This window comes from Rhinopithecus roxellana, chromosome 8 (genome assembly GCF_007565055.1).
Source record: "Rhinopithecus roxellana isolate Shanxi Qingling chromosome 8, ASM756505v1, whole genome shotgun sequence".
In the NCBI taxonomy this organism is placed as follows: Eukaryota; Metazoa; Chordata; class Mammalia; order Primates; family Cercopithecidae; genus Rhinopithecus; species Rhinopithecus roxellana.
In genome coordinates this window covers 107621355-107643541 of record NC_044556.1, presented here as the reverse complement: position 1 = coordinate 107643541, position 22187 = coordinate 107621355, and the positions used below count along the sequence as shown (strand labels likewise).

Here is a 22187-nt window from a genome sequence, read left to right as displayed (position 1 = left end):
TCCACCTTCCACCATGACTGAAAGTTTCCTGAGGCCCTCATCAGAATAAGATGCCAGTCCCACACTTCCCATACAGCCTGCAGAGCCCTGCTCCCCTTCCACCTTCCACCACGGCTGAAAGTCTCCTGAGGCCCTCACCAGAATGAGATGCCAGTTCCACACTCCCTATACAGCCTGCAGAACCATGAGCTGATTAAACCTCTTTTTCAAATAAATGACCCAGCTTCAGGTATTTATTTATAGCAACACGAGAATGGACTAACACAAATACTTGCTTCTCTATCCTATAAATTCCACAAATACACAAGATTCATGGACGTGAATATCATTTTGTTTTTTAAGATGGATGGTGAAAGTGGTTATAAAAAGCACATATAGTGAATAGAAAAATGCTGGGGTAGCAGTAGTATAACTGGCTTGGAATGAACTATTTTAACAAATTGGAAAAACAACATTCCATTCAGTAATGCTGAGATACAAGGGACAACTCTCTCCAAGAAACTGCCATGGAAGAGGATTTGCTAGCTAAAACTGCAGCAGCTCCGTGAGGGAGAGATTCTTTAGGAACTGTTTGATGCCAAGCCTGTGTCAATGCGATAAAATTCCATCTCAAAAAGGATACATTAGCAAAACATAGTTTTTGATTTTTGACTCTAGTATGGAAGGCAATTCAAGCGTATGCTGTTCTGGAGCATAGAACCTCCAAGAGTAGAGCCCTAAAGTAGTTTTACTACTTTTTTCATTGAGGGGTCCAACGAAGAGATTTCAAAAAAACACTAATGTTATTTTAGCTCTGTAGCATTCCTGGAACTTACTGTTAATGTATATCTTACCTTATCTTAAAGTGACTGTGATATAGTTTGTAAAATCATATACACATCACATGATTTTTTTTAAAAGGATGAGGAAATCAGGAAAAGGGAAAACAAGGGTCACCCAGTTAAACAAACCCAGAGGAAAGCTTGAAATGAGACACAGTGTCTCTTTCTCAGCACAGCAGAAATTTTAAATGACAACCAAGCACGAGCTACCATGGCAGAATAAAATTAAACAGAGCTCTGCTTTTTGGTGTATTGAAGATATTTAAAAACCAAAGTAACTCTAATTAAATGAATTATCTGTCATGAGTAGAAATCAAACAGTCAGAATCATCCTCCATTAATAGAAATAGGTTCAGAAGGTAGGCAAATATAAATTACTACTATGAGTATACAGGAGGAAGTCAATGTGAAAAATAAAAAGCTCAAGCTAATATTGTATGAAAAATGTTCACATGAAATCATTTGTGTCTCCTTTGAAGGGCTTTAGTTTGGATATCTACATTTTAAGACAGTAAGTAATAACTTCTTTTCCATCTCAACAGTGCCTCAGTTTTACTCTCAATATATGCATGTATTTCTAATATGTTATACTGGCTATGAAAGTGCATCCTAAAAGCTAATTATTACTATTACGGTTTATAATTATTACATGTAGACTGTATACATTTAGAGTCTAAGTTCCATTCTTTTACACAGCTCCATATAAATAGACTTGGATATTTTAAAGTGTACTCTGTATGTACTAAACTGATTCTCTTAATGAAGGTCTTCCTGCCTGTCTGGATTCAATAAGCTCCATAATATCACTTGCTCAGGCTTTAAAAAACGAATAAGCATGTCTGAGCATTCAACAGAAAAAGCAACTGCATCTAGGTAGACTTAAAAGCATTCCACCAGTGTGTGCTTAAGAGCATGCTAGAAACCAGATGTCAATAGTAATAAATTCATTAAATAATGAGATGTTTTATTAAGATTATAAAATCTATATCTATAAATATTGAATATGCATATGAAGTACATTTCTCTAAAGTGGGAATTAAGCTTAAAAGTTTGTGTCAGCCTGGAATGAAGTGTTCGTATGGGAGTGATATTCTGACATTTCAGTGGTGAAGAAAAGAAAGTGACATGTCTCCATACTTTTCAGCATATAGGCATTGCACTGAACTATAAAACACATTGAAAATGTGAGGGTGCTGCTATGACATGTTATGTTTGTATAACACTTCCTAGGTTTCTAAAGAATTTTAAGTATGTAATCTTATCTTGTTATTCCAAAAACTCCATGAGACAGGCACAATATCCTAGAGAGTATGTGATAGACCTTAGATAGAATTAAGCCCTTGACTATTATTTTGGCCACTTAAATCTGGTCCAGGGTTCTTTCACTCACATCTATCTCAGCCTTTGGCATATAAAATGCTTTAATCAGGAATAATATATTCTGTCAAAGCAATAAAAAAACAGCCTCAGAAGAAATACAGCACTTCTTATATATCATACAATTTTATAACCATATATCTTAACATATAGAAGAATATTACATATTAAAACGTATTATTTTGAGGCTGGGTGCAGTGGCTCATGCCTGTAATCCCAGCACTTTGGAAGGCCGAGGCAGGAGGATTACCTGAGGTTCAGAGTTTGAGACCAGCCTAGCTAATATGGTGAAACCCCATCTCTACTAAAAACACAAAAAATTAGCCTGGTGTGGTAGTGCACATCTGTAATCCCAACTACTAGGGAGGCTGAGGCAGGAGAATCGCTTGAAGCGGGGAGGCAGAGGTTGTAGTGAGCCAAGATCATGCCACTGTACTCCAGCCTGAGTGACAGAATAAGACTCCATCTCAAAAAATTAACTAATTAAAAACAAAATGTATTATTTTGACATTCAAAATTTTAAAATATTACAAAGGTGGGCTACAATTATAATTAAGTAACTTCTAAAAATGATGGATGATAGATATGGCCCTCTAAAAAAGAAATTACTAAAATCATTACTTTATCTTTTACATATATTCTCCTTCCAAATATATAATTATATATTGTATATTTTTATTACATATTTTGCTAACAGTTGAAAAATAAATTCTCCAAACTATTCCCTTGCTCCCATTTTCCAAGTGAACAATAAATTAAAAACATCAAGATTCCCTCTGCCATGGAAATCTATTTTTTCAGTCAAAATCATTAGAGGGAAGAGAATTACTTTTAATGATTTTCACTATTAGCATGCCATGCTTAAATTTTTTCTGCAACATGTACTACAAAATGACACAGTACAGTAAAACATAGGAATGCTTTGTCAAGTTGGAAAAGTTGATACTTACCAAAGGGGACATTTTTCTTCTTGATGGAGATACTTCACTTTCCTTATCTGCTTGTCGGCGCAACAAATCTTTGAGCTGATTAACTATAGAGCAAAAGCAGAGGGTTTATTAACCTTATTTGAGATCCATGGTTTCTTACCACCCATCCATCTTTCCAACTAATAAAAATTGCTGAGATATATATTATGCATCAAGAATTATGCTATTAACTGGGGATACAAAGACCAACATCAGAAAAAAAAAAAAAAAGAATTTCTACCCCTTAAGTGCTAAGAATCTAGCAAGGAAGAGAGAGACACTGATATAAAATAAGTTTGTATGTAGACCTAGAGCTGTGCACAGTGCTACAAGAAGAGGAAGCACCTAACTGTGCTTGTTTTCACAGAGGAGATAACACTGCAAGGATGAACAGGAAGGAGTTCACCAAGCAGAAAAGGATAAGAAAAATTCCAGTTAGAAGGCACTGCACATGTCAAAGCATAAAAGCATAGTGAGGAGGTCATTATAACTAGAATATGAGTTGTGAGATGGATGATTAGCATGAGAAGTATACAAAGATGAGCTGAAGAGGCAGGTTGGAGCTATCTTAGGAAAACACTGTTATTTTGTAACTAAGAATTTCGGACTTTAGCCTATAGGCATTGGGAAGTCAAAGGAAAAAAAGATAAAGCAAGGGAATTAAATTATCTGATTTGTGTTTCAGGAATAACATCATAGCAGCAGAACGAAGAATGAAAGGACCTATTATTCTACGGAGTTTAAAAAATTCACTGTGCATCGTTCAGGCTAGGACTGACTTTCATACTCACCAGCATGGCTCTGTTGTAATTCGGGCCAGGCTGTCCTGGCATCCTCATTTCCCACACTGGTGCTAAAAGAAAGATTTGGTGCATCTTCTCCAATAGTGACATCACCTTCTTTCAGGGCACATTTCAGTTGGTGAATGCTTCTACTGGCACGTTCTGCAAGAAAAACCTGATGAAAGTTAGGACCAATGAAATCTGGGTGACCAAACGGACACTTGCTCAAGAAGGCAGTTTTTAAAGGTGAAATCATTATTTCTCATACTTTATGGAAAAAACGCAGAGTTCTGTTTCTAGCTTGCTGAGGGATGTGCCAGAGATGGTGAGAGAAGATTAACTTCATGGTGTAGAGGTAGGACTTGATGATCTCTAAGGTCCCTATCACTGTAGCAGTTGATTTCACTACATATAGCACCACCAGCAAGGAGTATGAAATGACAGAACTCTTCCCACCAGCTCCCATTAAACAATAACTTGCTAAGGGAAGTGCTCTCCTTCCCCTCACGCCTGACTTCTCTACCAACCTGGAGACAGAGGAGGACGGGAGGAGCAGTGGGGAGGTGGGAAGAGCCAGCAAGAGGGACTGCATCACACCCAGTTCCAACCTAGGGAAGCCTCATTGTCCCTGGGGACAGGAAATCCCTCCCCCACCAAGAGACATCCACATGTCTGGCTTGGTCTTGATCAAAATTTGCATAGCTGAGGTGCTTATAGTTGCAGCCCAGGTAGTACAGCTCTTCCTATATACTGCTGGCTAACCACACCTCACAGATTCTTGGTTAGTACAATTGACCACCTCCAGAACACACAAAAACTGTCTAAAATGAAGCATTTTTAACGTATATTACTGTGATAGTTCATCTCTAAAAATAGCCTCCAAGGGGTTGCAGTGAGCCAAGATCACACCACTGCACTCCAGCCTGGCAACAGAGTGAGACTCTGTTTCAAAAAAAAAAAACAAAAAAAACAAAAAAAAAACAGCCTCCAAGGAACCCAGCCTCATTCCCTTGTTGTCTTCTAATCTGAAACTGACGGGGCCTGTAATCTGCATTAACCAATAGAATGCAATAAAAGTCACACCATGTCAGACCCAAGCCTCGTCTTTAAAAGGACTGGCAGCTCCTGCTTCCTCTTGGAATGTTTGCTTTTGGGAGCCCTAAGCCGCTATGTAAGATACCTGGCTACCCTGCTGGAGAGACCTGCGAAGAGCATACGTGGAGAGGAAACGAGAGGCCCTAAGACCCCATGAAGAAAGAGAAAAGCCCTCCCCGCACGCACCCCGCTGCCCCCACTCCGACAGCCCAGTCCTCCGGAGGACTCTAGCACCAGAGGCCCTCTAACTGCAATGGCATGAAAGAGACCTGATTCATTACCAACCATGTATGAAAATATATCCATAAACATCTATTCTGTAGGACCTTGGAAAATAGTTTCCATTTTCTCCAAGTGCATTGATTTCAAAGTTTGGAACAGAAACAAAAGCAATGTTAGTCCTTAATAGAAAAAAAAAATCTCCATGTTACACAATATCTAATACAGCTTCTTTACTTACAGCAACTCATTTTCTACTTTGATAAAAGAAAACAGGTATCTCAGGTCAGGGTTCGACAATGAAATTCTGTTACTCAACTACACAAGAGACACAGTTAATTTATCACCACATTTTTCTCCATACCAATCCTGTGTCCACACAGATCTTTCTTTGAAATGAATTTGGTGCTGATTACTAATGAAGACTGGCCTCCTCTGACTCATCATGAGTTTAAGGAAGTTCAGATAAGACACATTGCTGGTTTTGGGAATATATGAAACCGTGACAGTTTTACAATAACTTAGTATTAGAAAATAGAGTAGAAAAGAGATTTGGTCATGGAAAAGGAAAATCAAGTGTTACATGATAAGCAATTCAGTTCATGTAGCTTCAGATTTATGCCCTTAAATCCACGAATAAAACACTTACCTTTTTTGAATCTATTAGAAAGGACAGAGACAGTTTGACTGACATAAAAATGTATTGCAGGTAAAAGTATTGCGCCGTTGGTGATTACGGAAGAAACAGGAGTGTGGCATGACCATGAGGAAGCAAAAAAACAAGGAACTATGCAACCATGAAGCGAATGCTTAGTCTCAGAGATCAGAGGCTTAAAGAAAAGGACAGAGTAAAACCTAAAGAGACAGAAAAGAAGGATCCCAGCGCGTTAAAGGAAAGAGAAGTTCCCCAACACCCTTCCTGCTTATTTTTCCAATATAATACACAGCTGGGCCCCCCTTACCACATCCTCGTTGATACCAACTTTATCAACTTTTCCATAAAAGTCAAATTGGACTTAGTGCAGTCAATGATGGACTGTCTGTATGCCAAGTGTACCCCTTGGATAACTGATTGTGTAATGGCTGAAATTGAGAAATTGGGGCAGAAGTATCGAGTGGCTCTAAGGATCGTCAAGGATCCAAGATTTGAACGATTACCACGAACACACAAAGGAACCTATGCACATGACTGCCTAGTTCAGAGAGTAACTCAGCCTAAGTGTGTAAGTGTTACATTGTGCCCACAGTTCACCGGGACTTTTTTTTTTTTTCTTGAGAGGGAGTTTCACTCTTGCTGCCCAGGCTGGAGTGCAGTGGTACAATCTCCGCTCACCACAACCTCCACCTCTCAGGTTCAAGCGATTCTCCTGCCTCAGTCTCCCGAGTACCTGGGAGTACAGGCACCTGTCATCACACCCGGCTAATTTTGCATTTTTTTGGTAGAGACGGGGTTTCTCCATGTTGGTCAGGCTGGTCTCAAACTCCTAACCTCAGGTGATCCGCCCGTCTCAGCCTCCAAAAGTGTTGGAATTACAGGCATAAGCCACCGCGCCCGGTGACCGGGACCTTAAAAAGAAGAATCCATAAGATTCCTGGAATTCCTATTATGCATATTTCCTTTCTTTTTTTTTTTTTTTTTTTTTTTGAGACGGAGTCTTGCTGTTGTCCCCAGGCTGGAGTGATCTTGGCTCACTGTAACCTCCGCCTCCCAGGTTCAAGCAATTTTCCTGCTTTAGCCTCCCGAGTAGCTGGGATCACAGGCACGCGCCACCACACCCAGCTAATTTTTGTATTTTTAGCAGAGACGGGGTTTCACAGTATTGGCCATGCTGGCCTTGTACTCCTGACCTCAGGTTATCCACCCACCCTGACCTCCCAAAGTGCTGGGATTACAAGAGTGAGCCACTGTGCCCAGTCTAGGGCAGCATTTTAAGAGCACTTTTCATCCTTTTTCTAATATTCTTGTTTAATCTTTTAGAATTTATAACATTCAAAGACTACATGTTAAATTGTACTATGAACACAATATTATGTGAAATAATGAGCTATTGAATTCAACAACTATCCCAAAGAAAAGGTTTGTTTGTTTGCAACTACTGACTTCAGAGTTACCAGAGACAGAGAGGAAAAGCAGGAATTTGCAAGAACTGTGCCCTAAAACTAAAACTACAGAGTTGACATTTTAAAGTCATTTCAACGCTACATTTCAAAATATGCTAAATGCTTTTCAAATATATAACAAAGCAACATAATTATATACTGTAACAGATAAACCCAGTTAATCTGAAGAAGAATAACACTCAGATGATTCAGGACAGATGAAAATCCCATGGCTCTTCAACTGGAGCCACTGCAACTGAAGCCTCCATAACCCTTACTAAGAGCACTACTCCCTAGATGCAGTTATCTGCTCCATACATTTAAGGAAACCAGATTAGACAGAAGGTTCCAGTTATCATTTGCTATCCAATTGCTAATGGGACACAGTTTTATCTGTTTCTAACCAAGAGAGAGAACACGCTCATTTCCTCTTCTCTCCTGAGAGGAGAGTAAGGGTATTTCATGATGAATGCATCCTGATTTCTTTTCCCCAGCACCAACCAGGAACTGACTATAAACTTAACTATGACTACAGACACAAACAGGACCCCTGAGTCCTACAGATCACATGAATGTAAGTGCAAGTAAATAATATTACTAATGCACTATCCAAACATCAATCAGTACAATGAGCACTTAAACGGTACCTGAGCTAATGGCTGCTGGCTAATTTCAGTCTGTCTTGTCCATTTTCTTTTTTTTTTCAACAGGAGTTTCACTTTTGTTGCCCAGGCTGGAGTGCAATGGCGCAATCTCGGCTCACTGCAACCTCTGCCTCCCAGGTTCAAGGGATTCTCCTGCCTCGGACTCCCGAGTAGCTGGGATTATAGGCATGCACCACCACACCCGGGTAGTTTTGTATTTTTGGTAGAGACAGGGTTTCTCCATGTTGGTCAGGCTGGTCTCAAACTCCTGACCTCAGGTGATCCGTCAGCCTCAGCCTCCCAAAGTGCTGGGATTACAGACGTGAGCCACCTTGCCTGGCCTGTCTTGTCCATTTTCTTAGTAGAGTTTCCCTATTTCCTATGTTCTAACTCTTAGTTCACTATTGGGCCTCTCTTCATCAAGATGTTTTTGAACAAAATGCAAGTACATCTCAGTCTCGGAAGAATCACCACTTATATACACACTGTGAATTATTAATTTCTTCATTCTCCATCTGTCCTGGCGGATGTGAAAGAGAATTGCCCTGGTGACAGGGAGGGGGACCACTCCCTGCAAAGCGCCCAGCTGTCTCTGAGAAAATATGCAATGAACTATTCCTCCCTAGGCCGAGACACGAGATGCACTGCAGCTCCCAGTACAAGCTTAGATTAGGGCAGACACGCAGAAAAATGAAACCACAGTGAGATAAGAAATACATATGTCTGTCCACACTTGACTGGGCCTCAGCCTAGTTCAGAAGACTGCCGTCACTGTTTATGAAGGAACCAACAGGTAGCACTACCAAGATACAAACAGCAGAAGCGAAAAATCAGACAAAGCCAGCTTTGTGAAAGGCAATTACAATTGTGAAAGAGATTACAAGTACTATGTAGAATTTTTTTTGTTTAAATCTCAAAGAAAATACTATCCTAAGATTCTGATAACTGAAAATATGCTAAAGTGGTTGGCGCCAGGAGTAAAAGATAATCGGATAAAGAATGTAAACATCTTAAGAAAGCAACATCTGGAAGATCATTAAAGATATATGCGTGGTGGCAAATCCAGGAGATTGGCTATATGCATTCTGAGGGATACACCTGATATTTCTTTGGCACCAACGGGGAGGACTGATGCACCTGTCACTTTCCACTGATAAAAGAAGTAAACCTAGCCAGACTGGCAAAGAACATAGGCAAAATCACCAGCAAATACAATCTGTATATCCTTACTTGTAATTACTGTAAAGTAGGATTCTTGCAGAGCAAGGTCTACGAGCAAAACCTGTACTTCTAGATCATGATTTCTCAACCTCAGCATTATTGACATTTTGGACCTGATAATTCTCCGTTGGAAGGGGCTGTGTTGTGCCAGTTTAATAGCATCCCTGGCTTCTGCCTACTAGAGGCCAGCAGCACTCATCTCCACCCCCAATTGTGACAATAAAAAAAAAAAAAAATCAATAAAACGAGATCAATTAAACAAGACACTTTTCAAGTCAATGAAACAAGATCAATAAAACAAGAGTTTTCAGTGTTGAGGGGAGACTTGCTATCACACTGACCACTACTACATTGTAAGTATTGCCGCCTCTTGATGGAAAATGAGCATGACAGTGAGCTATTCTGCCACAGGAGTGCTGGTAGGGAGGACACAGCCTGAGACTGACAGTGCCGTGATGGGACACATCTGATCCGGTGTCAGGAATAGATGTTATATCCATCAGAAGCAAGAGCTCAGAGTTCATATTTAGCTTAATTTTGTTTCAGGGCCTAAAAGCAATATTTGCCCTCAGGCCATCCCTTTAAGTATCCAGTGGGCTTTTTTGAAGTTCCGCCATCATCAGGGTTGCTTTAGGCAGTGCACAAGGGCATTTCTAGCTACCCTGTCTACTTTGGGACTCTGAGAAGAGTTATCATCAAGTAGAACGGTGAAAACCTTAGCACAAACTGGCAATGTCTTGGGATGTCTTTAAACACCCCAAGAGAGAATATTATTGCTCCCCATATCTCAACAGTTTGAAAAAAACTTACCCTATTCCTATTTCTGACAAAGAACATGCAAAAGTACCCTTATAATCTCCTAACACTGAAACATAGCTTTGATTTAGATTATTCCAGGGATAACTATTTACTTGTAGAACATTCATTTCTTTTCTGGTTGCTAAATCCTGTCTTTTGCCGATTTTATCTCATCAGTAGTAGGAAAGAAAACTTGAGATTGTACTTTTAAGTTCTAGCAAAATATAAGTTCTAGTAAAATAAAAGATCATAAAGTTAAAAGTACTAAGAAAAGCCACATGAGGCCAGGTACGATGGCTCACGCCTGTAATCCCAGCACTTTGGGAGGACAAGACAGGTGGATCACTTGAGGCCAGAAGTTCGAGACCAGCCTGGGCAACATGGTGAAACCCTGTGTCTACTAAAAACAAAAAAAATTAGCCAGGCGTGGTGGTGGCACCTGTAATCACAGCTACTTGGGAGGCTGAGGCAGGAGAATCGCTTGAACTCAGGAGGCAGAAGTTGCAGTGAACCAAGATCACGTCACTGCACTCCAGCCTGGGCAACAGAATAAGACCCTGTCTCAAAAGAAAAAAAAGCCGGACACTGTGGCTCATGCCTATAATCCCAGCACTTTGGGAGGCCAAGGCAGGCGGATCACCTGAGGTTGGAAGCTTCGAGACCAGCCTGACCAACATGGAGAAACCCCGTCTCTACTAAAAATACAAAACTAGCCGAGTGTGTTGGCACGTGCCTGTAACCCAGCTACTGGGGAGGCTGAGGCGGGAGAATCGCTTGAAACCGGGAGATGGAGGTTGTGGCAAGCCGAGATAAAAAAAAAAAGAGAGAGAGAGAGAAAAGCCACATGATTATATAAAACAAAAAATAAATATGTGTAATTTGAATTTTATTGGCAAAAAACCCCTCATGTTTATGTGTATATATTCATATATAGTGTTTATGGCAAACAATATTTAAAAATCCAGAAAACATTTGAGAAAAACAAAAAAGAAGAAAAAAGAAATACAAGTTTTATGAGAAAACACGAACATTTATTTGAGTTACACACGTTTTCTTAAGACAGCCAGATGATATCACTGCTGGCGAATACACTGACCAAATTGTTGGCCAGTAAGACTAACACAGCTCTTCTACAATCGTGAGCCACTTTGCAAGATTTGGAAAGATGTGCTAATCACATACAAGAAAAACATAGAAAGTCAACCTTATCTTTGGTTTTCCTTAACTACATCAATTCATAAAGACAAAGCCCATCCCCGAGATTGTATATTCTCTTCCATATTCATCCGCTCACTTTCTGTGTACCTGGTTCAACTCCTTACTCTCATTTCCATAAGACAAAAACATAGCCCTTGTCATTCATCTGATCCAACCAAGTGCTGATGGAAGGAACATTAATGATCAAAGGGTCAGAGAGTGGTGTCTAAAGGGGAGTCGGGCTCTGGGTATGTTTCGCTTGGCTTCCTTCTTGGAAGAAAAGAGGGAGGAAAAGAGGGAAAAAGAGAAAGAAAAAAAAGGAAGCAAATAAGGAGGGAGCAAGAAAGAAACTGAAATGTTTTGAGAAAAAGCAGAAACTACCCAATTTGGCCATAAGCCTTATCTTTTCTCTAATGTCTTCCACTGACTCCATCATACCTTTTGATCATTTGCTTGGCACCTAATGGCAATAATTCTCACATCCAGTCCAAACTTTTCATCTTACAGATGAGGAAATGGGAATCCAAGAACAATTGCTTTCACTTGCCTAAGGTTACACAGATGGTTGTCAGCAAAGCAAAAGTAAGTTCAGTGACCTGCCTAGTTCTACATCCTCTCCTCTGACTCCACCACATTCTTGCCATAAGTTTATCTAAAGGCTGAAACACCAAAATGTTGAAAGGGTAAAACCAAAACGCAAAATGTATATAAAAAATTATGAGTTCCTGTCATACAAGAAGTCTGTTTCATTTTTCCTTATACTCACCCAACCAAAGGTGGCTAGGAATTAGGCGAATAGGTGAGTCGTGTATATAGGTGTTGTTGATAAAACCGTTATCTATTCCTAATGCTGCAGCAAGCGATGAGACATGATTCCGCTATTAAGGCTAGGATACTGCATTTCTAGCAATTTTTCTCCTTTCACTCAAGTGTGCAGTACTTAAAATAGAGCCTGGATTGCCTGTGATTGTGGCTTTTTTCGCCCTTTCTTGGCTATGAAATAGTTTATTTCATACCTCTTGACTTTATACAATGATGTATTGAATTTAGAGAAGGGGCATGTGCTATCTTGCCCACTTACAAATGTAGTTCTCGGCCATTCTGTGGGTGTTGAATTATAACTACCCATAGAGTAAATGAGCACCTAACCATACTGCCAAGAGACCTCCCAAATCACTCCCAGTTCTAGATTAAATTCTGCGGTTCCCAGGATACCCAGTATATATACACTTTTAACCACACTGGAAACTTTCAGACCATTTACTATGTAGGAATAATACAACAGATCTGTGGGAGCAACAAAACCTTCTGGTTTTTCTGCCAGAACTCTCGTTTTGAAGAAGAATCATTAAACGTCTTCAATTTCTTGTAAAGGGGCATAGGTGACCCAAAGCAAGAGATATCTTTAGAGAACTCAAAGAGCAAATCACTGAAAAGCGTTAAGGGAATGGATGAAAGGTGAACATGGAGCTGCTCCAAGATCACCAGGGTCAAAATGAGGCAAGGATCTCCTTTTAAAAGCAAGAAAGTAAATGCTGACTCAGTTTTCACATTACAACTTCAAATTCTTGATACACCATAATGGTACCAAAATTAAAGAAATGAGGAAAAGATCTTTTTTTTTTCTTTTTTTTTTTTGAGAGTTTCACTCTTGTTGCCCAGGCTGGAGTGCAGTGGCGCAACCTCCGCCCACCGCAACCTCCGCCTCTCAGGTTCAAGCGATTCTCCTGCCTCAGCCTCGCGAGTAGCTGGGATTACAGGTGCCCGCCACCACACCCGGCTAATTTTGCATTTTTAGTAGAGACAGGGTTTCTCCATATGCTCAGGCTCGTCTTGAACTCCGGACATCAGGTGATCCACCCGCCTCAGCCTCCCAAAGTGCTGGGATTACAGGCGTGAGCCACCGCGCCCGACCGCATTTTAAAAACAAGAAAGTAAACGCTGAGTCAGTTTTCACATTAGAACTTCAAATTCTTGATATGCCATAATAGTACCAACATTAAAGAAATAAGGAAAAGATTTTTTTTTAAATGGAAGAATGATCATGGAAAATAGAAAAAGCGTTTTGCATTTTTACGCAGCTACTTCCTAGCTGAATATCAATGAAGGGATATTAGCAGTGACCGCACGTGCAGTTACTTACAAGCCAGAGGAATAACCGGTGAGGAAAGACCAAGACTGTTTACTAGGTTTCCATTAATCATCAACTATGCAAGGCATTTTGGGGAAGTAATGGTGGGTAGACAAAACCAAACAAACCAACAAAACCAAAACAAATTAAGGCATAGAACTTTAAACTGCATTTTATCTTAGTACATAGTAATACAATTCTTCAATTATTAGGCACACTCAAAATAAGGATTTTCCACATAACTCCAGCATTGTTTATTAAGAAACAGAATATTTTACTTTAAAGGGAATTATCGGCCGGGCACGGTGGCTCACACCTGTAATCCCAGACTTTGGGAGGCTATAGTGGGCAGATCACTTGAGGTCAGGAGTTCCAGAGCAGCCTGACCAACATGGTGAAACCCAGTCTCTACTAAAAATACAAAATACGGGCATGGTGGTGCATGCCCGTAATCCCAGCTACTTGGGAGGCTGAGGCAGGAGAGTTGCTTGAACCACTAGGAGGCAGAGGCTGCAGTGAGCCAAGATGGCACCACTGCACTCCAGTCTGGATGACAGAGCGAGACTCCATCTCTAAATAAATAAATAAATAAATGACATTACACTACTCAAAAACGGCAATTTATATTTGTGAAGAACTTCTGACTGTACTTAAGTTCAGGGTTAATTCTGTTTTGTTTCCTTCCAGAAGCTGTTATACAAGCTAACATACAAAAATAAAAGTGCTACTAAATAAATGATATGTCCTGAAAAGCCCATAAACATTTCAGGCTACATTTCTCGATTCACTGTTAAAATTATGACTATATATTTTTTAAAAGTTGTTTAACTTTTTCTAACCCTTGCATTCACTCTTGGTGAAACGTTTCCACTACCTTATATTGTTATCACACTAAATTTAAATTTTATTTCAAACTAATTTTAAAATGTATTATCCTTGAATGAAACTCTTCATTCTGTAATTATTGAAAGCAGTACCACTAGTATTAAACATATTACTATAACATTAATTTAAAATGAACCCTTCTACTGCGTTAAAATGCCTAATGTTAAATAGCCTCCAACAATTATATAAAGACTTAAAATAAGGTCAAAGGAAGAGAAGCATCAGAAAAAACTTTCAATGAAAACAAAAAATGTTTGCCAATCTTAAAAATTAAAATTACTCATATCATTGTGCACAGTATTTTTCTTGCTTCCAAATGAAAAGTTAGAAGTGTTTATTTTGTATCTAACAGCTCTTGAAACATCAGTAGGTTGAGGAACGTGTTCATTAAAACCAATTTTTTTACTCCTGCAGTTTGAATACTGAGAATGTTGACAGTTTGTAACACAATTGACAGATGTAACAATGCATAGTAACCCATATAAAATCTAGAGTCATGGAAAGATAAACTTTCTAATATTGAAAAACCTTCACTTTGCTCTAAGTAACAAGTATAAATAACAACTAACATTTAATGAGTGCTTGTCAAATAAGCAGTGATCTTTACCCTTATTTTCTATCATAGTAATCTATAATTTTTGTTGTCTTTCTCCCCAAATAATCTAGAAGTTCCATGGTGATAGGAACTTTGTCTTGTTCCTTACTGCCTGCCTAGCACCTGGTATGCTTAACACATAGTAGGAGGCACTGACACATAGTAGGCATATTATGCAGAACAACATATGCTTCATAACTTAGTATTCTAAATGTCGTAAACAGTCATGACTTAGAGGGCTATGAAAATGCAACAGAATAGAAAGCAGAGTTTATTACATTTAGTAGAATAAAAATTCTTCACTGAAACTTTTTATATGTACACATATGTCCCATATAAAATTTATTTCTTACTATAGGTAAACATTTTAAGGAGTCTTAAATGGGATTTAAGGGATTATTTAAATCGCTGCTTTATGGGATTATTTCATTTGCTCCCCACAATAACCCTATGGACAATTCCATAACTTCCATTATAACAGAATCGAAATTTCTAGATGTCATATATACTGTCCAAGGTGACAGCGCCATCTAAAAGTACAGACATTAAGTTCAACAGAGCTTAAAAGAAAATTAATACAGACATGACTTGTACAGATACTTGCTCATAGGGTAATATGGTAAGACAATCTGAATTAATAAGGTTTTGATAATAGTAATCATGGCTTGATTAGATAGGCTCTGAAGGCGAACAAGCCTGATAATACCTGTTTCTGCAACTAACCAGCTGTGTGGGCTCTGGCCTGTAATTCAACCTCTCTGAGCTTCGATTTCCCCATGTGTAAAATATTCATACGACTGTTGTAAGCTGCAGATGATTTACTATATGCAAATAGCCTAGACCAATTAAATGGGGGCTGTTGTGATTAAAATAATTATTAGTGTTTCCCCCCACGGATCCTGTAAATCACATTCAATCCACTATGCCGTAATTTAAATGTGTAAAAACTGTGCATCAGACTTTTATTGGATTAAACAGCAAAGTATGGGAACTGGGCAAAAATGGCATAGAGCTATGCAGGAGTCTCTGCTGTCGCTGGTTGAGAAAGATGCCGAGATCAAGGAGTTGATTCAGGTAACTAAGGGAATCTGAGGAAACATCGTTGCTTAACTGTAAAAACTAAATCAAACTACTTCATCCTCCTCAGAAGACCACAGCAAACATCCATCTTGCTCCTCTGTAGCCTGGATGGGGCAGAACCCAGGTGTTAGGAAACGCACCTGGTCTGCTCCCGCCCACTAGGCCCTGGACACCTCGGGGCTAGGGACAGAGGTTTGGAGCAACTCACCCCGGAGACTCCGTTGATACTGCCCCAGAATCTCCTCCAGGGTAGAGTTCTCCGGGGACTTCGCCATGCACACTCTAGGCCCAGAGCTGGGAGTTACGTGGGAAAATGTCCAGCTTTCTCCCTTCCGAAAAACAGCAGGCCTGTGGCCGGCGAGCGCCCGCCTGCTTCCTGCCGCGGCTGTCACAGGGGAGCCTAGAATCCCGCACGAAGCTCGTGGGGGCTCTTCCCACCCACTGGCCCTCGCGTTGGACCTCGGGAGTTGTAGTCCTCACGTTCAGAGCCTCCAAGCTCGACAATCCTGAGAGCCTTCCAGCTACACTACAATTCCCAGAGACCACTGCGCACCAGGCGCTAGCTCGGACGGTTGGGCTGCCAGAGCCTGTTGCCAAGAGACAGGCTTGCAGGCCCCGCCCTTTTCCTCCTGCCCAGCCTGGTTTAGTCCCGCCTCCATCCCACTCTTCTGCCGCCTGGACCACCCCAAATGACAGGAAGGGCTCACTGAAGGCCTTGACGCTTCCAAATTTGCTAATATGCAGCAGTTGATCCCTAGGTTACTCAAGGACGCAGAGAGGAACCTCTGAACCCTGCTTCGGTTGCGATATTTTTATAAACGGTCGAATAAATCCTCAAGAAATAGAAGCTCTAAATCCGACAAACAGCCTAGATTGTAAAGGCGGCCGACACTACAACTCCTAGCATGCCCAGTAACCGGACCTCCACTTGGAGTTGGCGCTCTGCCCGCTGGGAACTGTAGTCCTTGTTGGTTGCGGTCCCACCTAACTCCGAGGTCCACTTCATTGTTCTAGCTGGTCTTTCGGGGCACGCCTGCGCAGTGGGCAAGCTGGAAAAACGTGTGGGTGAGACCCTCGCACAACCCCTTTTCATTGTCTGTGTCTGGCGCCTGCGCAGTAAGGAATCGTTGGAACTGGGCAGGAGGAGGGGATAGGGTCCGGCTCCTCGCCCTTTCCCGAGGCGCCTGCGCACTAGGCAGCCGCTCTTTGCCGTTACCGCTATGTGTGGGGCGTGTGTGGAATAACGTTATTGCCCAGCGGAGCTGAGGGCCCCGGAGCTCGACCGCAGCGGCAGCGACGACAACAGCGGCGACGACGACGACGAGGTGGGGGGAGGACGGCGTGCGAGAGACTCACGGGACGCGACGCGCCCCGCCTCCCCCGTCCGGTCCCTCTCGCCACTGTGAGGGGTAAGTGATGCGATCGGCTGCTGGGTGTAGGCGCCGCAGCCGCAGCTGCTTTTCCACGTCCTGCTCCTCCGGTTTGCAGCGAGGACTCGGGCGCGGCCCGCCGCGGGGCGGGGGTGCGGGGCTGCGGGGCTGGACCGCGAAGGGAGCGCTTCCCGGATGCTCCGCGCGGCGCCGCCACCCCCACCCTCTGCCCGCCCAGGACCGGGGGCTGGACGGGACCACCCTTCCCATCCCCACCCGCCGCCCTCGGGTGCTCCAGTCCTGCGGCCCCCCGGCTTTCCCGAGCCCCTTGCTGCCGCCTCCGCGTCCCCTAAGTGCCTTGAATCATTTTCAGCTTTCGCCTGGCTTTGTGCAGCCCTCCCCCTTCCGCCGTAGCAGTTTGCGAGGGGTGCGGGCGGAGCATTGGAGGGAATGGCTGCGCTGTCGCTGGGGAAGGGATTTTTCCCCGATTGGAGCAGTTCCGCGGGCCGATCCCTTTTGTGTGGTTGGTTTTGAGGTGTGAGGCGGTTGGCGAGGTCAAGCGAGGAGCCTTTTGGACGCGTTGGGAGGGCGTGGAAGACGCGGTGTCATGCACCCTGCCAGGCGACTGCACCCCGCGGAGGCTCTGGCTCCGTAGTAAACCCGGGGGAGGAGAGAGTGGCTTCCTGTCGGCTTCATTGTCCTAGGATTCAAATATAGGGTTTTGGTACGTTTCGCTTCCATTTTATGCAAGCGATGAAAAAATAACATTTGCAGCTGCCTAACACAGGGCGGGAAGACGTGGGATTTGTATACTAAGTCACAGAATCGCTGTTCGGTGGTGTTTTGTAGAGTTTTATTTATTTATTTAATTTATTTTTGAGGAATGTAAGGGAGACAGGGACTATGCCTGCTGGAGTCCAAGCATTGCCAAGGTGATCAATATGAAATTACTAGGTGACGTTGGAGCCTGGGCTGGAGAGGGCCTGACAACGAAGCTGTTGTGTCAGGGAAATGAACCAGCAGAATTGTTTTTTCAATGGGCGGGTAATGCATTTATGTTCCTGAGGGAATAGATACATCTTTCCGTTTTATTTTTTAAGCAAGTAAAACAAACAAAACAACTGGCTCAGTTCATTTCTGTTTCCGAAGTTATCTCATTTTTATTCTCTTAATGAAAATTCAGCCATTTGGGAGGAATTTGGCGAAGCAGATGATACATTTGATTGAAAATGCATCTTTTAAAACGATTTCATCCTCAAGTTTACAATGCATAGAGCCGTTTGCTGGCGTTGCTTCTTAAAACACACCAGAAGAGAGGATAAAGCAGGATGGGGAGGAGCAGGTGGAGGAATAATGGGAGAGGAGAGAGTGACATTTTGACTATAGTATCTGGATCTTCACTGGTATAACCCTAACTGGGTATGCTTCAGAGGCTTAGGAATTCAGCTCTGGAAACAATACACTGATGAATAGCAAGTTACGTATTTTTCTGTCATTATTTTTTAAAAAGTAAAACTAGGGCTGCCTTTAGCTCTTCCTAACTTTGTAGATAACACGGAAGAGCCCAAGTGCACTTGACAGAGGAAGACACTAAAACTCAGAAAGTTAACTGACTTGTCTGCCCAAGGCAGACTGTTAATGGAAGGCAGAGCCAAATGAAACTCAAGGTCCGTTCTGCAGAGTGATCCTTCCTGTGTCCGCCTAGCCCTTTTACCCTGTGAAAATGTATAGAAAGCTTCTTTACGCTCTCCTTGAGTAGGCTGTGACTATCACTGCACTTGATTCTCACAGTTATTGATCAGTTCTTGCCTTTGTGATGTAAAAGTAGTAATTCTCCTGAAATGGACCTTTAGTTGTATAAAGTAACTTACTAAATGAGGAAAGATGTCCTAACATGTGCTTTTCATAAAAACGAAGTGTTGCAGTGTTTTCCCTACTACTTAATGGTAGGTTTTAGTATTATTTCTTGAAAATCAGTAGTATTTTATAATAATATGATGATCAACTCTATAGGCTGTGTTAAAAATAAAATTTCCGCATAACAAGAACCTATGATGTTTATTTTGCCACAGTTAATGAGTTGTAATCATTAATGAGTTATTAGTGATTACTTTCAACTTAAACTAGAATTTACATTTTAAGATATATTAACTTTGTTTTTTATTGGGTTGATTTTGCCATAAAGTGCTCTTTTATTGCCTTATAATTTTAATCGTTTAATTTTACATTGCATTTTAATAGACTTCTTTAAAGGATTTATTATTTATCTTAAATTTCAACTTAAAAAAATCTGTAACTAAATTTCAGTACGTGGAATTATATTCAATCATGCTTTAAATGTATTTTACTGATAAATTTCATTGTGTTCTGAGATTATTTTGTATGGAAATAATCTGCCTGTTCCCTATTTTAACATTAGAATAGTGAAATTTATACTGTAAACCGTGGCATACATTCTGCATATTAATGCTGCTATGGTACTTTTTAAAATTCTGTGCTTCGCGATGTGTTTGATTTGTTCTAAGTATCAGTTTCTTGTCCCTTTTTATCTACTGAAAAAAAGAACTAGTTTTATTATTGTATCTGATTGCAATTAGGTAATGCTCATCTAGTACTAAATATTGTATATGCTTAAGTTTTTTTGTCAGAATGTTTTTTTATTCCACAAAATTCTATTCCTGAAAAATATTTTTTCTATACTCATTAATATGTAAAGACTTTTCTTTCTTATCTGTCCCAAACACTGGGATGTTAAGCAGTGTACTTTTCAACTAAGTATCTGACAGACAACTTGATATTTAATTGCTAACTAAAATATCTGTACAGTTGCAAATTATTCTGGAAGTATAACAAAAGAGCAGTTACATGCCATTTGAAGAATGCTTGGTGAGTAGATAATATTGACTGGAGCATTCAATGTTGATCTGTTTCATTAAGAAATGGGATACTTTTGATGGGAAGAAATATCAGACCATCTTTATCTCATTAATAACCAAAATTTCTAATCACATATCCTAGGTTTTGATTTACTTACTCAAATATTTCATGAAGGATTGTTCAGCAGTGAGTTAGCCATTGTGAGAGATAAAAAACATCTGTCTGGTAGTCTGGTTGATTAAACTGGATATATTGTACAGTTTAGCAGGAATGTTGTAGCCAAAGCCAGTGACATAGCCAATGTGTGTTACTGGTAAAGCCCACTTTTGTATCAAATAAAGGTGCAGAAACAAAACAGCAAAAGCAAAGTTAAAGAAAACCTCATAAAATCTACTTACGTACAAACAGGGATTGCGACAAAGTGTAGAAGTGGAAAAGAATCCCAAGCATGCATTGTTGAGGTCTGAAAAACAAATGACACATAGCAGAGAACAAGTCATTTTTTAGGTATATCCATAATTAATAAATGATATAGAAAATATTACCCTTTGAAACACAATATTTATTGAATAGTTGAATAATACCTACCAAATATTGAGCATCTCCTAAGTGCCAGGAAGTGTATGTGTCTGTGATGTGTGTATTTAATTTATGCAACAAATTTCTAAATTAAGGTATTTTACACATTGAAAAAATTTGAAGCATAAAGTTAGTGAATAACTTTGCCTCTGTGTTACACATTCCTAACTGATAGGGCCTATAATTGAACCTTTGTCTTTCTGGCTAAAGCCAAAATTCTTTCTACTCATCTTAGTAAGTTAAAGAGTACCACTTGTTTCCTTACTCTGGTTCATACAATTTTAGAATTCAGGGGAACTTTAGAAGTCAGCTCATACAATGTGCCACCCACTACTAATATCTCTGAGATGTTATTGGGTCCAACTTCTCCACAAACCCTTCCCTGGACATAGAAAAGCCTGTTTAGCTTCCAAAACGTGTAATAGGAAGATCTTACTTAAATTGAGCTAGTAGCTGCTTTTACTATATAACTTCTTCCCATTGGTTGCAATTCAGTCTTTAGGAGTAAGATGAAGTAAGGTTTTTCTCAGTATATTAACTAGATTTTCTCTTGTCTAAATGTTAACAACACCTCCAACTTCATGTGGTTTCCTTTGCCATCCCTCACATCTCTCAGTTGGATTCAATCAGTTCTGTCAGTGCTATTCTTTGTGTTCTGATCTTGTTGCCATACTTAATTCTGCAGTTAGGGTCTGAATGCAGAGTGCAGTGAAATTGTCCCTTTTCTTATTTCAAGCCATACACTTGTGTTTAAAGTCTAAAATTGTATCAACTCTTTAACAACAGTAATCTCTGCTAATTCAAAGCAAAAAAACAGAGAGAGAGAGAAACGTTATATGGCTTTTCAAGTTATAGTTATGTAATTCAAGGGATTATTTTTTGAGATTTTATTCTCCTTTTCTAATATTCATAAATGGCCTTTATTAAATGATAGTGGGAGTAACACCTGTTAATGATAGGTGTTGAGTTTCTTTTGATGTTGGTTGTGGGGTTTTGTTTTCTTTTAGTGTTCCTAATTAACCAATAAAAAGTTGGCAGCCTTATGTTGATTCTTACTTTGTTTTCTAGAAAATTGGTCTGGAAACCACTGATGTAGTCAACATAAATCAACATTTTTACATGTAGCTAGATCTCTCCCATTGTGTATATACACACCGATGATGTTTTTAAAGCAGTATTTTACCATTGCACCCTATTGAATTTCATCTCCGTGAACGTAGCCATAGTTAAAACTTGGGATCTTCTTGAATCATGGTTCGTTCATCCAAGGGATTAGCTTTCCTTCCTGGCTTTTTGACATTTATAAATTTAACAGGCCAAACTCTTATGTCTTCATCCTGGCCATATACTTAATATAGCCAAGGACGAAGCCATGCACATTTATAAATAGAATACATGTTACATAAATAAAAGATGCTGGGAAGAAAGGTGACACAAAAATAATGAGA

At 40.4% G+C, this 22187-nt stretch overlaps 2 protein-coding genes and 1 pseudogene across 20 annotated transcripts in view; 2 read left to right on the top strand and 1 right to left on the bottom strand.

Moving 5' to 3' along the window:
* The window catches only part of SDCCAG8 (serologically defined colon cancer antigen 8), a 253354-nt gene extending 236998 nt beyond the window's left edge, over positions 1-16356 (bottom strand). For 8 of the 9 annotated variants that reach the window (XR_004058745.1, XR_004058746.1, XR_004058747.1 and 5 more), the window contains exons 1-3: positions 16122-16350; positions 3958-4110; positions 3149-3231 (exon numbers count right to left, since the gene is read on the bottom strand). Coding sequence is in view for 6 of the 9 variants with exons in the window: in XM_030935738.1 (XP_030791598.1) it covers positions 3149-3231; positions 3958-4110; positions 16122-16188 (303 nt within the window). In the remaining 3 variants the exon portion in view is untranslated. Of the gene's footprint in view, positions 1-3148; positions 3232-3957; positions 4124-16121 lie in introns of all 9 variants that reach the window. The other variant, XM_030935740.1, reaches the window with a different exon arrangement.
* On the top strand, positions 6042-6874 carry LOC115899104 (annotated as a pseudogene).
* A 176-nt stretch (positions 16357-16532) lies between the features above and the next one.
* CEP170 (centrosomal protein 170) overlaps positions 16533-22187 on the top strand; it is a 137524-nt gene continuing 131869 nt past the window's right edge. For 10 of the 11 annotated variants that reach the window (XM_010353263.2, XM_010353262.2, XM_010353261.2 and 7 more), the window contains exon 1: positions 16533-17322. The gene's annotated coding sequence lies outside the window, so the exon portion shown is untranslated. Of the gene's footprint in view, positions 17323-17448; positions 18008-22187 lie in introns of those variants that run through there. The other variant, XM_010353255.2, reaches the window with a different exon arrangement.